The 14,489-nt window shown below is 42.8% G+C and overlaps 1 protein-coding gene across 1 annotated transcript in view; it reads right to left on the bottom strand.

The window, feature by feature from the left end:
- Window positions 1-240: 240 nt before the first annotated feature.
- MCUR1 (mitochondrial calcium uniporter regulator 1) overlaps window positions 241-14,489 on the bottom strand; it is a 57,715-nt gene continuing 43,466 nt past the window's right edge. Inside the window, exons 8-9 of the mRNA XM_068236922.1 lie at window positions 5,948-6,062; window positions 241-564 (exon numbers count right to left, since the gene is read on the bottom strand). Coding sequence (XP_068093023.1) covers window positions 509-564; window positions 5,948-6,062 — 171 coding nt within the window. The 3' untranslated portion in view covers window positions 241-508. The remainder of the gene's footprint in view (window positions 565-5,947; window positions 6,063-14,489) is intronic.

Here is a 14,489-nt window from a genome sequence, read left to right on the forward strand (position 1 = left end):
CAGAGGTGGACACATGGGGACACAGGAGGACACAAGAGGTACAAGGGGGCATAATCCAAAAGATGCCCGTTCACCATGGATGCATCAGGTTTAGTATATATTCCCCCCCCCCCCCCCCCCCCCTGGTTTTTTACCTCTAAACCTAACAGCATCTTATGGTCAGGAGCGTCTTATAGTCTGAAAAATACAGTAAATAAATACAGGCCTTCATGATAGAAAGAACAAAAATAAATCACCCAGTTATGTCTGAAAGTGCTTTATTACCTTCTACGAATACAGACATACTGTACTTTACCATAACATTTGTTGACTGGACGGAAAAATATTCTTGCAAAATAATCTTGCAAAACCTTTAGGCACAGATGTGAGTTATTATGAGTTTTGTTGTTTTTTCAGTCTTTGGTTCAGCATCTGATAACAAAAATATATAACTGCCACTGAATCCGTATTTCGTTATTTTTAAATATGATGGACCACTTGGTTTAAAAATTGTGCACATGGATAAATACTACATCCACAAACGGTAAAATCCAAGAGCTATTGTAAGGCATGTAAACACAGAACCTGTTAGGAAGAAAGAAAACAGATACGTGAGTAACAAATAACATGATAATCACAATAAGTTATAAGTAAAATAGACACACAAGCAGTAAACAGCAATATACAGTATGTCTTTATCCAATTCAGGGTTTCTCCTAGGAGATAATTTATCTCCTGTTTAAAATAACTTTTCAGCACTCAGCAACTGAAAAAGTACCAAAAAGTAGGTGGAAAGGTACTGTCAAAATTATTTTCTTGCTTGCTGGTGGTTTAAAAGGCATTTCATTAATAAGGTGTGAAAATATCATCTGGGAGAAAATTTAGAAGAAAAGTGAATTGAATATGTGCCCTAAGGTGCTAAAATGCATCTCAGTTATCCACAAAATGTTATATACAACAGTGCATGTGCCTCCCATTTACAGTATTGCCTTTTGTTTATCAAATAAAAACTATGTAACATTAAAGGACTATTGCGAAAAATTGTAAAATTATAATTTATATAGCACAGACATCTTACGCAGCACTTTACAGAGTGCATAGTCATATCACTAACTGGAATTCACATGAACCCGATAGATAGACACAACACCTTGAAAAAAACAAGGGGGAAAAAAAAGAGCTTAGCTGGTACTACAGTCACAGGCCTATAGATGTGCCTTAAAGCCACATCAAGGCCATTCAGATTTTAGGGTCATCATACTTACAGTGCATGTGAACTCACACTACACAAAAATGAGTGTATCCACTACCCTGTCCTCAAGGCCCACCAACAATGCATGTTTCGTGGAAATCCACAGAGCTAGATAATCAGCTCTGCTGAGACACTAATTACCCCACCTGTACCATGCTTGTGGTTTTCTGCAAAACATGTACTGTTTGTGGGCCTTGAGGACAGGGTTGGGGAGCTATGCACTATGGGGCATGTCTTCTATTGGCTTCATGTGAAACTGAGACAAAGGCCCAAATGCAATTATCTTTTTTTCCTGAGTTTTCTTCTAGGAAATTTTTTTTCATCTTCTCTTTATAATAATATCTTTTCATCATTTTACAACTGAAAAAGTAACCAAAAGTAGGTGAAAAAGTACTTCCAAAATTATTTTCTTGCTTGCTGGTGGGTTTTTTTTGGAGGCAATTTATGACAAAGGGCTCGATTCACAAAGCGGTGATAACCTAGTTAAAGACTTTAGGCGTGATAACCATTTTTATCATGCCTAAACTCAGTTTAGGCATGATAAGTTTAGGCATGATAAGTTTAGGCATGATAAGTTTAGATCGCGCGCAAAGTCCCGCACGCAAAGCAGCGCCATTAAACTCTATGCAAAGTGCACCAGACTTTGCTAGCGCAAAACTTTTCATCAGCTGTGCACTGCGGTGCTAACCCAGCTGGTGCTTAAACTTATCACGCCTAAAAACTTATCACACCTAAACTTATCATGCCTAAACTTATCACACCTAAACTTATCATGCCTAAACAGAGTTTAGGCGTGATAAAGGGCTTTTCACTAGCGTGCTAACTGTTAGCACCGCTTTGTGAATCAGGCCCAAGGTGTGAAAATATCAATTACCGTATATGCCGCTGTATAAGACGACTGGGCGTATAAGACGACCCCCCAACTTTGCCAGTTAAAATATAGCGTTTGGGATATACTCGCCGTATAGGACTACCCCCACTCTGCATCCTCCATCCACCTGTCCCACCCCTGTATACCAACACCTTTGCACCTCACATTACCTCACATCAAAATGATTGTATCATAAAACATTTATCATAGGACATCATAGGACAATATAGGAGATAAACAAACAATTGTATGAAATATTTACTGAATAAAAGATACCAGTAGTAGCAACTGGCATTGCAGTGGGGGGGGAACAGAGATCACGCTGTGCTGGCCATGCGGGGACCGATGACTCCATAGCTGTACCGTGTGCTGGAGTCATTGGGAAACTTTAACTCAAAACAAAGATCCCAAAGCCTGCAACGTTTCCCGATGACAGCAGCACCCGGTTACAGGTCAGCCTAACACATGTGCTGACACCCGGCAGCCTGACACCCGGCGTATAAGACGACCCCCGACTTTTCAGAAGATTTTCAGGGGTTAAAAAGTCGTCTTATACGCCGGAATATACGGTAGGAGAAAACTCAAAAGAAAAAAGGTGAATTGCATATGGGCCAAAGTCTCTCAAAATGTTGCTGAGTGTTTTCAATGCTTTTTCTCCCATGTTCCTCATATATTAGTTATTAGGTAGATTGTATGATTTACTATTTCTCTGTCACCAACTGATTCTTAAGGTGGCCATACATCAGACGACTTGGCGGCCAATTGACGATCCGATTTCATTATTATAATCCAATTGGATAAAAATTGGTGCCGCCAAGTGCATGTCCGACCGTAAATGCGACCAATTTCTGGATGAAAATTGGTCACATTCTTGATCGCACATGCGTGGTAGTAACGACGTGCAATTTCCCGACGATTGTCGAGAGCGATGAAACCCCCAACACTGTCCCCCTAATGTAAAATGTCATCCTGCCCTGTGTAAATGTATACATTACCTCTCCGCAGCCTCTGCTTGTCCCCCACTGGCCTCCGTCTCTGCATACATGCACGCCAAACGTGGTTTCGTAGTAAGGGCTCATGTGACACGTTACACACGCACCCTTTACACACGCGCCCTTACTAGGAAACCACGTGGGGCATACGTGTATGCAGAGATGGAAGCCAGCGAGGCTGCAATTTCTCAACCATCTTCAAGCGCGACGATACCCCCAACCCTGTTCCCCCTAATGTAAATGTCCCCCTGCTAGGTGTAAATGTATACATAATCTCCCCGCAGCCTCTGCTTGTCCCCCGCTGGCTTCCGGGATTCCATCTCTGCATACAAGCACGCCCCACATGGTTTCCTAGTAAGGGCGCATGTGTGACGTCACACACGTGCGCCCTTACTAGGAAACCTTGTGGGGCAAGCGTGTATGCAGAGACGGAATCCCGGAAGCCAGCAGGGGACAAGCAGAGGCTGCTGAGAGGTAATGTAAACATTTACGGGCACAGGGGACAGAGGCACAGCGGCAGATGCGGCGCACAAGGCCAATTCCCGAGATATTTCAAGCTGAAATTGATGGGGAATCGGCCTGTGGTGTATAGGCAGCTGACAGATCTCTCTCTTATCAGTTCCGATAAGAGAGATTTGTCTCTTAGGTTCAAATCTGCCCATACATCGCTAGATGTATGGGCACCATTAGGGTGGCCACACACATTATTGATATATTTATTTATTTATTGTATTTATAAAGATTTCTGGCCTATTAGATAACTTTGATCAAATCTGTCATCTATTGCCCCACAATATCCAACTGATTCATTTTTGATTGATTTCGGGCAGTTTATTGATGTGAAGTATGATTAAACAGGTTAGAAAATGTCTGTGCAAGTGGGGCAGGGCAGGAGCCGTGGGGAAATGATAGGCGCATAGTGCTGCAGTACATTGAGAAGTGCAATGCTTGCAGTTCAATAGATTTATACTGAAAACTATGAAAATTGAGTTTCCCATGTGGTGTAGGAATCGATCATGATCCAACTGAATTCTGATTGGATAGGGATCAATCGGCTTGGCCTATCGAGACATAATTAACCCGTCTATGGCTATCTTTAGAGGAGATCACAATCCAATCCTTACCATAGCCTAAGGATTCAAATGTTATTTGATTGGGGGAAAGTGGGGGGCGTAAGGCTGTAAAGGAGTATGGTCCCAGTAATATATATAGTGGGAGCATTGGGTCCGTAAGATCATCAGCCAGGAATACAAAAAATGGCAGAAATATGAAGGCAAATGTGGATGCAGGGCAGTTTCTAGGCTAAACTGCATCCAGGGGGAGGGTGTAAAAACTGCACCCCTCTCCCCCACCCCGTGGATTCACGAACCTTTACTCTTTAGGGACAGTCACACAGCCACAGGTCACAAGTAGATCTGCCTAATTACTAGTGACCAGCCGCTCATCCAGGAGGAAGCAGGGACCAGGAAAACACACACACAAAGACAGCCCGGAAAACTGACTCCACCATGGGCGCCGCTCACTGACAGCCTGCAGTACCACTACAGGACACCAGGTGTCATCACCCGGTGGTGACATGATGATGACTTGATGTCTGATAAAGGGAGCCCAGGAGGAGTCAAGGAAGGTGATCACGCTTCTTCTTTGTTCTTCTTCCATTTGGCTGCATCACGCATCACCAGCTCCCTAGCGGTTATGTCCTTCTGTCTGCGCCCCCCCTTCTTCTACTTGCTGGTCTGCGCCCAGGGTGGTCACCCTGCCCAAGAAACGGCCATGTGTGGATGCCTCCAACAATACTATGCATAATAATATATTGCAGCCATGGCCGAACACAGTATGCAGTCAAAATTACACCACATCAACATGATATAGCAATGAAAAGTGGCAAGTGTCTGTATAAAATACAATCCTGGGTAACATACAAATACAAGTGTAAAATACAAATCTATGAACAATAACCATGTGATAATTACTCTGTGCAAAAAAGCAAACCGACCCTATATAAACCAGCCTGACACCCTATAACATGTAAGCCTCGCTGAATATCCATCATATAGCTGCACACTTTGTACTGACCGATGTAATACATAGCTATGCAAAGTCGCTTGCATACTGCTTCTGCCCATGGTCTCTCACCAGAACCTGCCGCTATTGAGGAATAGAACAGCCATGTCCAATTAGTATCTGAATGATATTACACGGCTTCATTCTCTGCCAGCATCACAAAAATGTAATAGCGCATTCACTTTTTTAAAGTGGGCCTCAACACAGAACTTACTCTCTGCTCTAAAAAATACGCAACAGCATAATCACCTTTAAAGAAAAACATGACAGGCTAAACTCTCTAAATACATACAGAGTGCATTTCTCTATTTTTTTCTCCTTCTGTCCTGTGCAAGAGTTCAGGTCCACTTTAAGCACACAACTGTCAAAAATGAAAATTAGAGTCCATAGATCAGTGGCAAATTCTATCAAAGTGATCAGATTTGCCAAAGAAAACAATTTCAAACAATCCTGTGAATGATAACCTTTTCAGTCACTGGTGCTGTGATAATGAGGTCTACTGTGAGCACTTTTGTTAAAGTAACCCCTATGGTTATTCTGTATAAACAACCATAACATCAGACAGCACATCAAATGTTACTTCTCTACACTACAAGCTAGTTTAATCTCAACAGATTTTTGTGCAGTATAGGTTCCTTATATAACATGCATAAACAACTAAAGTACATGTATTTGAATAGAGCAGCACACAAAGAGATAGCAATCCGATGTACAGAAGTTTCATATAGAAATATTTCATTACTGATATTAAGCGTATCAGGCCTACGGTCAACAACAAAAAAAAATTACCTGCAAGATATTTAATGGTATCAAGCTTGTGTGATTCCAGCATAGTCTTCACTCCTGCAACTTCTGTGTCAATCTTCCTTTTCGTTTGTGTCAGGCCTTTGTCTTGCTTGACATGCTGGAAATAGTGAAGATGTTATACTTCATACTGTAAGCTTTGGCTTTCAGACTTTGTTGAGGTTAATGTAATACCCACTAATGTACAGGTTCCCACCCTACTGAGGCAGAATACACTTATGTATTATATGCTACTAGTTACTACACCCAGTCCTGGTACATCCAATTCATTTCCCACAAGAAAAACCTTGTTACTCTTACAGTTAACGGTATTTCTTCCAGTCGCTCAGGATGGCCTCAAAATGAGAGATTCTGTGCCCCTCCCCCTAAGGAAACACAAGCCAATTAAAAAAACGACAATAAATAGCTCCACCTCTTCCCCCTATCTTCAGTTTAATGTATAGAGAAACACCCTCTAAATAACCAATTCTAAAAAATTTACTAAAGTCCAAAATATGCATATTCATATAAAGCCAACTAGTAACGTACACTTTCATACTTACGCTTTCCCTATAGGGCGGGAAACCCAGGCCATCCTGAGGGACTGGAAGAAATACCGTTAACGGTAAGAGTAACAAGGTTTTTCTTTCCAACGTCCCTCAGGATGGCCTCAAAATGAGAGACAAGCGAGAAACTGCTTACCTCTAGGGTGGGACCACTGCCTGCAGCACTTTCCTACCGAACGTTTGATCCTGATCTGATAAAACGTCCACTCTGTAGTGCTTAATGAAGGTATTTGGAGACACCCAAGTTGCTGCTCTACAGATTTGATCCAGGGATGCGCCTGCTCTTTCAGCCCAGGACGTAGATAATGATCTTGTGGAATGAGCCGTCAATCTTTCAGGTAGTACTTTGCCATTGTTTTTATATGCCATAGTAATTGCTTCTCTAATCCAACGTGAAATAGTTGATTTTGAAGCCTGTAACCCTTTATTTGGACCTGCAAATAAAACAAACAAATGACTCGATCTTCTGAATTGTTTCACCGTAGTCAGGTACTTAAGAATCGCTCTTCTTACATCAAGACAGTGTAATTCCTTTTCCTTTGAATTTCTTGGATTATCACAAAAAGAAGGTAGGACAATTTCCTGGGAACGATGATAAGATGAATTCACTTTAGGAAGATATGCTGGATCTGGTCTAAGAATTATCCTATCATCTAAAATAGTCATTAATGGATCCTTCACTGATAGTGCCTGAAGATCTCCAACTCTCCTTGCAGATGTAATTGCCACCAGAAAAACCACCTTTAAAGTTAATAAATGTATTGATATTCTTTCCAACGGCTCAAAAGGATCCTTAATTAATGCCTGTAGAACTAATGGTAGATCCCAAGCTGGCATAATCTTCTCTGGCACCCATCTTCCCATTTTAATTACTCTCAAAAATCTCATGATAAGAGGATCCCTAGCAAGCTGCTTGTCAAGGAAAACTGATAAAGCCGCCACCTGAACCTTTAATGTACCTGGAGCCAACTTAAGATCCACGCCTCTTTGTAAAAAATCCAACACATCAGGTACACCAACTCCTTTACGTGTAGCCTTTCTCCATGCTAAAAAAGTCTTCCAAACACGAAAGTATATTCTCCTGGTGATAGGCTTTCTACTTTTCAAAAGAGTGTCAATCACCTTTTCTGAACACCCTTTCTCTCTTAACAGGACCCTTTCAGGATCCAGGCTGAAAGTTGAAGCCAGTGAGGATCTGGATGAACAGCTTTCCCCTGTATCACAATGTCCCAAGACACTGGTATCTTGAATGGGTATTCTATAGCCAAGTTCACTAACTGTGGAAACCAACATCTTTTTGGCCAAAAAGGTACCACTAATATCATCTGGGCTTTGTCCTTTACCACTTTGCAAAGAACTCTCTGGATTAACCTGAAAGGAGGAAACGCATACATCAGTCCCTCCCCCCAGTGGACTGAGAAGGCATCCATTCGGTTCGACTGGGTTCCTGTCTGTATAGAGCAAAAGTCTCTGGTCTTTGCATTCTGAGCTGTAGCAAATAGGTCTAACATTGGCTGACCCCATTTCTTTACCAGCATATTGAAAATACGCGGATTTAACTCCCACTCGCTCCCCAGTATTAACTGACGACTCAGAGTATCTGCCCACACATTCAATTCTCCTTTGATGTGAACTGCTGTTAATGAAATTATATACTTCTCTGACCATTCCATGATCTCCAGTGACAGGTTTAACAAACTTTCCGACCTCGTTCCTCCCTGCTTGTTGAGGTACGATATAACCACCATATTGTCTGAAAAAATGACCACCTCTTTTTGACAAATCCTGTCCTGGAAACTTAGCAAGGCATTCTTTACTGCTAATAGTTCTCTGAAATTTGACGATCTCCTCGAGATCTCTGTGGACCATTTTCCCTGGGCCTGTAGTTGAGCACAATGAGCACCCCAACCCCAGGCACTGGCATCTGTTGTAACCCTTACTGGGTCGTTTTGTCTCCATTTTCTTCCTTTGGAAAGAGTCTCTGAACTCCTCCACCAATCTAGTGAAATCTTCACCTCTCTGCTTATCAATATCCTGTGATCCAGTGAATCCTGTGTCTTGTCCCAGTTCCTCAAAATGCTCCTCTGTAAGATTCTTGAATGCGACTGGGCCCACTCTACTGCTGGTATTGCCGATGTCATTAATCCCAGCACCGACATCAATTCCCTTATCGTTAGAGTTTCTGACCCCTGGACCCTTTCTACCGACATTATTAACTTTGAGCTCTTCTCTTGAGTTAGAGAAATAATTTCTCGGTCCGTGTCTATCATGAAGCCTAGAAACTTCATACTTCTTGATGGGGTCAGATTCGATTTTTCTGTGTTTATTAGCCAGCCTAGAGATTGCATAGTCTGTAGACATAGTAAACAGTCCTTTTTCAACTGATCTCTGTTTAAGTTGAGGATCAGGAAGTCGTCCAGATAAGGTATCACATTTACGTTCTGTAAGTGCAGAAATTGGATAATTTCCGCAATTACCTTCGTGAAAATTCTTGGGGCTGATGTCAGACCAAAGGGAAGAGCCCTGAACTGGTAGTGGGCAACCACACTTCCCTTCTGAATGGCAAACCTCAAAAACTTTTGATGCACCGGATTTATTGGCAAGTGCAGGTAAGCATCCTTGAGATCTATCGATGCCAAAAACATACCCTTCATCAGCACATTCCTCACTGAATAAATATTTTCCATACGAAATTTATTTTCCTTTATAAACGGGTTTAACTCTTTGAGATTCAGAATTAATCTCTGATCCCCTGACGGCTTCTGAACTAGAAACACATGGGAATAAAAACCCCCGTTCATCTGTTCTAGAGGAACCCTGCAAACTACCTTCTGAGAAACTAGTTTTGCAACAGCCCTCCACAAAAAATCTGCTTTGCTGCGAACCTTTGGAAGATTTGTAATACATTTTCTGACTGGGGGCAAACTTTGAAACTCCAGACGATAACCCTCTTCTATGAGTTTCAAAATGAAACGGTTGCCGGTGATCAGACACCAGCTTTGAAAAAAATACTGCAGTTTGCCCCCTACCTGTATCTGATAGTCATTTATCTTCGGAAGTCTTGGGGTTCCCTGGCTTACTGAATGCAGATGAACCCCTACCTCTTCCTCTGGAAAAGGCCCATCTGCCTCGAACTCCAGACTGAGCCCCTCTACCTCTTCCTCTGGCGAAGTAACCTGTTTTTGCACGAAAAAAATTCTTATTAACCACTTTCTTCTTTTTGTCAGGAAGTCTTCTACCTTTTTCTGCTGATCTAGTTAACACAGTTTCTAAATCTTTACCAAAAAGCAAATCACCTTCAAAGGGCATCGCACAAAGTCTCTGCTTTGAAGTGATGTCCCCTTCCCAGGTTTTCAGCCAAATCGATCGCCTGGTAGCATTAGCCAAAGCAGCTGCCCTGGCCGAATACCTCAGAGCTTCTGCAGCCGCATTGCCAAGAAAGCTACTGCTTTCATAATCAAGGGGATAGACAGTAAAATATGCTCATGCGGAACTCCTTTAATGAGATCCTCCTCAACAGCTTCTACCCAGGATAATAAATTACGTGCCACACAAACAGAAGAGACTTCTGGCTTGAAACAGAACGTAGCTGCCTCCCAAGTTCTTTTACTAAGTACGTCCGATTTTTTGTCCATCGGGTCTTTCAGTAACCCAGAATCCTCAAAAGATAAGTCAGAATCTTTTGAATACTGAGAGATCGCCGCATCTATCTTGGGACATTTGACCCAAACTGCTTCATCGGATTCGGAAAAAGGAAATCGTCGCTTAAAAGAACTTGGTATAAAGGCTCTATGTTCCGGTTCCTTCCACTGGTCAGAAATAATTTCTTTCAGGGAGGAATGTACTGGAAAGGATCTGCTAGGCTGACCCTTTAACCCCTTATAAATTTTATCCTGAGTAGATAATACAGGTTCCGACACCTGGATTCCCTCATTTTCATATATAGCCCTTAACAACTCAGGAGTATCTTCTGCAGAAAAAAGATATTTTGACCCCCTAGAAGTAGAGGCTTCTTCCTCCAGTAAAGGATTATCTCTTTGCTCTCCTTCCTCCATTGAATCCTGCTCTGAGGCTTCCCCTTCCTCCAAAGCAACCTCAGGCTGGGAAACTTGACTACTCACAACCTGGCTCTTTTGCACCGGATCCACCATTGCCGTACGAAAAGCCTTGAAAGTAGTACATAATTCTTCTCTAATCATAGAGACCAGATCTTGAACCACATTAGTATTAGATTTTACAGGGGTTTCACATTTTTGACAAATTGCTTTTTTCCAAGTAGTGGATAACTTTACATCACATACATCACATCTTCTGGATTTTTCGAAACACTTAGCAGGACGACCAGATCTAGCAGAACTACTATCCGATCTCTTATCCCGCTTTTTTGTATCCACACTGGTCCCATCTTGCTCCTCCGTCACCTCCCCCTTAGGTCTGGATCTGGATGAGCTGTTTCCTTTCTCTGTATTTTTATTCTGAAAAAATACCAGAGAAAAAAAGAGTTTTAGTTGAATCCTGCTCTGCAAAAATCACACATACCCCCAAAACAACCATATAATACCTGTCCTGAGGCAAGAGCATTGCTCTGGGCGCTTTGCACTGTAGCAGGTAATATCGAATCTGCAGGAGAACAGGGCTGCTCCATCTCCCAGATTCCGCACAAACAGAGTGTCAGGACGAACACAGACCCTGAGTCTGTTAAATAAAACTTCCTCCGCCCCCTGCCAGGCAATGAATTAAAGTTAAATTACCTGCAGCTGTCCTCTGCCTCCGTCACATCCGGACGCCAAGTCCACGAGGCGGAAGAAAACACAGAAGCCGTAGTACCTCCGCCGGAAATGCGTCATCCTAGACGAAAGTGCGCATGACTCATGCGTCTCCCTAGACGCATGTACGCGTGACGTATGTGCCTCCGCATACGTAAGCACGCCTGACTCCGCGCGAGATCCAACCTTGCCGGACGCCATCTCGCCCGCATCAGTCTCCGCACTAACCGCCGCCTCAGACGCCGCTTCAGCCGCGCACCAGCCGCCATATAAGCCTCCTTCCGAGCCCCGCAACCCGGTAAGAGACCACACAGGGGGAATTACAGGGGGACCTGGCTCCCACCAGAACCACCAGGCCATACTAAAAAATAAAAAATGTTGTCGCAGACATTGGCTTATGCTCCCGGGTGGACCGGGAACACAAAAAACTGAAGATAGGGGGAAGAGGTGGAGCTATTTATTGTCGTTTTTTTAATTGGCTTGTGTTTCCTTAGGGGGAGGGGCACGGAATCTCTCATTTTGAGGCCATCCTGAGGGACGTTGGAAAGAAATAATGTGCCCAGTTAGGAAATGGACTTTCACAAAATGGCTCCCGACAACAAACATTTCAGATGTTATTTGTTCACTAGTTTAAATTATAAATGGAGATTGTCTGTGATTCTGGACTCCAGAAGCAATTTTATGAGAGTCGATATCCCAAATGCAAACAGTTATTCTCATAACAGACCTCTGGTATACAGTATAACAATATGGAAGCTGTTTAAAGTGGTATTATACCAAAATTTAATCTATGATCTAAAGCAGGGATACCGAACAGAGTCCTCGAGAGCCTCACATATTTCTGGCACAGCTCAAATTAATTAATGGGACTGACTCAGGAAAGACTAGTTCATTACGTAGAACACATTCCTCACGCCATCCTAAACACTGGCATGGATATGGCCCTTCGAGGACTGGAGTTTGACACCTGTGGTCTAATGCAGAGTTCCCCAACCCTGTCCTCAAGACCCACTAACAGTACATGTTTTGCAGAAAACCACAAGCTTGCACAGGTGGGGTAATTAGTGTCTCAGCAGAGCTGATTAACTACCTGTGTGGATTTCCACGAAACATGCACTGTTGGTGGGCATTGAGGACAGGGTTGGGGGAACACTGGTCTAAAGCATTAAACACAGTACCATTAACCGCTAAAACCATCTGAATATTTTTCAAGGTACAGGAAGGGTTAAAAGTCTAGCTTTTTACCTCATTTAGCTGCCAATTGATAAGCTTGCCTTTGCCGAACAGCATTATCAGATTGGTTTAGAAGTGTGATTGATGTCTAAACACATTTTTAGTAGCTCTGCTTACATATGAATATAATTGCTAAGTTTCCAAGATGAACATATTTTTGATAACACAATGTGCTGAGGTGAGCTGAAGAGACTGTGTCTATAACAAAACTGTAAGCACTTACTGTAATAGGTTAGTATTAAAGCTTAAGTTTGGCCCTCCGCGCATGTGCAGATTTGACTGGCGCGACCGAGCCCGATTACCGGGACCGATACCAGGTGAACGGGAGGATGGTGAGGGACGCATCGGTGCTTACGGGGCTGGAGGAAGCCCTGGCAAGTATAAAATCTTTTAGTGTGCCCATCTCAGGTTTACTTTAAAAGAACAGGTCTGCGGAGAAAAACAAAAACAAAAAATCTACTTACCTGGGGCTTCCTCCAGCTGCTGGCAGCCTACCTGCATGCTCGCGCAGGCGCAGAAGATGCCGACCCGGTATCTGCAGCAGAGGGGACAACGGAGCTGCGGTGAGTGAAGGAAGCCCCAGGTAAGTAGATCTTGGGTTTTTTTTTCTCCTTGGATGTGTCCTTTAATACCAGTTTACAATATTTTTGATGGCTTAGGTAGCAATATCTCTGCAAGTGTAATGGTTTCAGCCATTAGGTGATCCCTTCTCACTGCAAGATATTTAATATATTTAATCCTTTGCAGAAAGTAGCAGAAATAGAATTTTCTGTGACAGGTGGGATAGTTCTATCATGACTGAGATTTTCTCTAAGAAGGGGTGATGGTAAGGTGAAAATAATTGTTCGCATAATATGCACATCACCCTACCAATTAAAACTGGAAGAGCACCTTTTAATTGGATCAGTGATAACATAAAATACATGATTCACTGGGTGGGACCAATTTTGCATTCCTCACATTTTTAGGCTTACATTATATATGAAGATAACTATAATTGCAGAGCATTCACAACAAGCATTTATGTTCTTGACGGTTGGCTGCCTGTCATTCTTAGTACTTCTCGTAACGCCTAATGATAATTCTTCTGGTAGTAAAACAAAAACAATGCATCCACCAATCATGATTAGTGAAAAAACATAAAACCACAGCCTGCCACAGAGGGGTACGAATTGCTGCAAGCCCATGTGGCTCTCTGTGCAGACCACATAAACGCATGATCCAGACTACTTTAGAGCCTTTACTCTACTAGAAACTTTATAAACAACTATAAACTCATGAGAGCTTTCCTGTTTGTGCTATGTATAGGGGGAGCGGCTGTGCCCATAAACCGCAGTTGAAGTAACTTCAATGGGTGACAGGAAAAATCTTTCTATTGAGTCTACACAATTTTGGGTACCTGGAGTCGGAGGTTTCATAAAACTGAGGCGTTGGAGTCGGATGATTTTTGGACAAACTCCACAGCCCAGGTAAGTATTAGACTAAGGGGTTGGAGTCGAGGAGCTGGAGCAATTTTAGGTACCTGGAGTCGGAGTCTGTGTTTACATAAACTGAGGCATTGGAATTGGATGATTTTTGTACCAACTCCACAGCCCTGATAAAAACCATGGCTAGAACTATTCTCACTCTGAATTGGTCAATGCGCTCAGCAAACCACCGTTAAAAAATGTGAAACAATATATGCATAAAATAAATCAACAAAAAAAAAATTATTGTGTTAGAGAAGAATTATTGTTTTTGTCCCAAACAAATAAAAGATTTGCTATACATCGTGTGTGTGTGTGTGTGTGTGTTACCTTGTCTTCTACCTAATAAAATCCCTGTGTCTCTGCGTCCCTGTGTGTGTGTGGGTCGGTGCTTTGCGCTATTGCGCATGTGCAGCACGGACAGCCACGACACAGGGAGTAGGATGGGCCAGGGGGCCGACGGGCAGGCATGTGTGTGAGCGCAAGGCGGGAGCGTGCATGCGCGGTGATGGTGGTC

Source organism: Hyperolius riggenbachi, chromosome 5 (genome assembly GCF_040937935.1).
Source record: "Hyperolius riggenbachi isolate aHypRig1 chromosome 5, aHypRig1.pri, whole genome shotgun sequence".
Classification (NCBI taxonomy): domain Eukaryota; kingdom Metazoa; phylum Chordata; class Amphibia; order Anura; family Hyperoliidae; genus Hyperolius; species Hyperolius riggenbachi.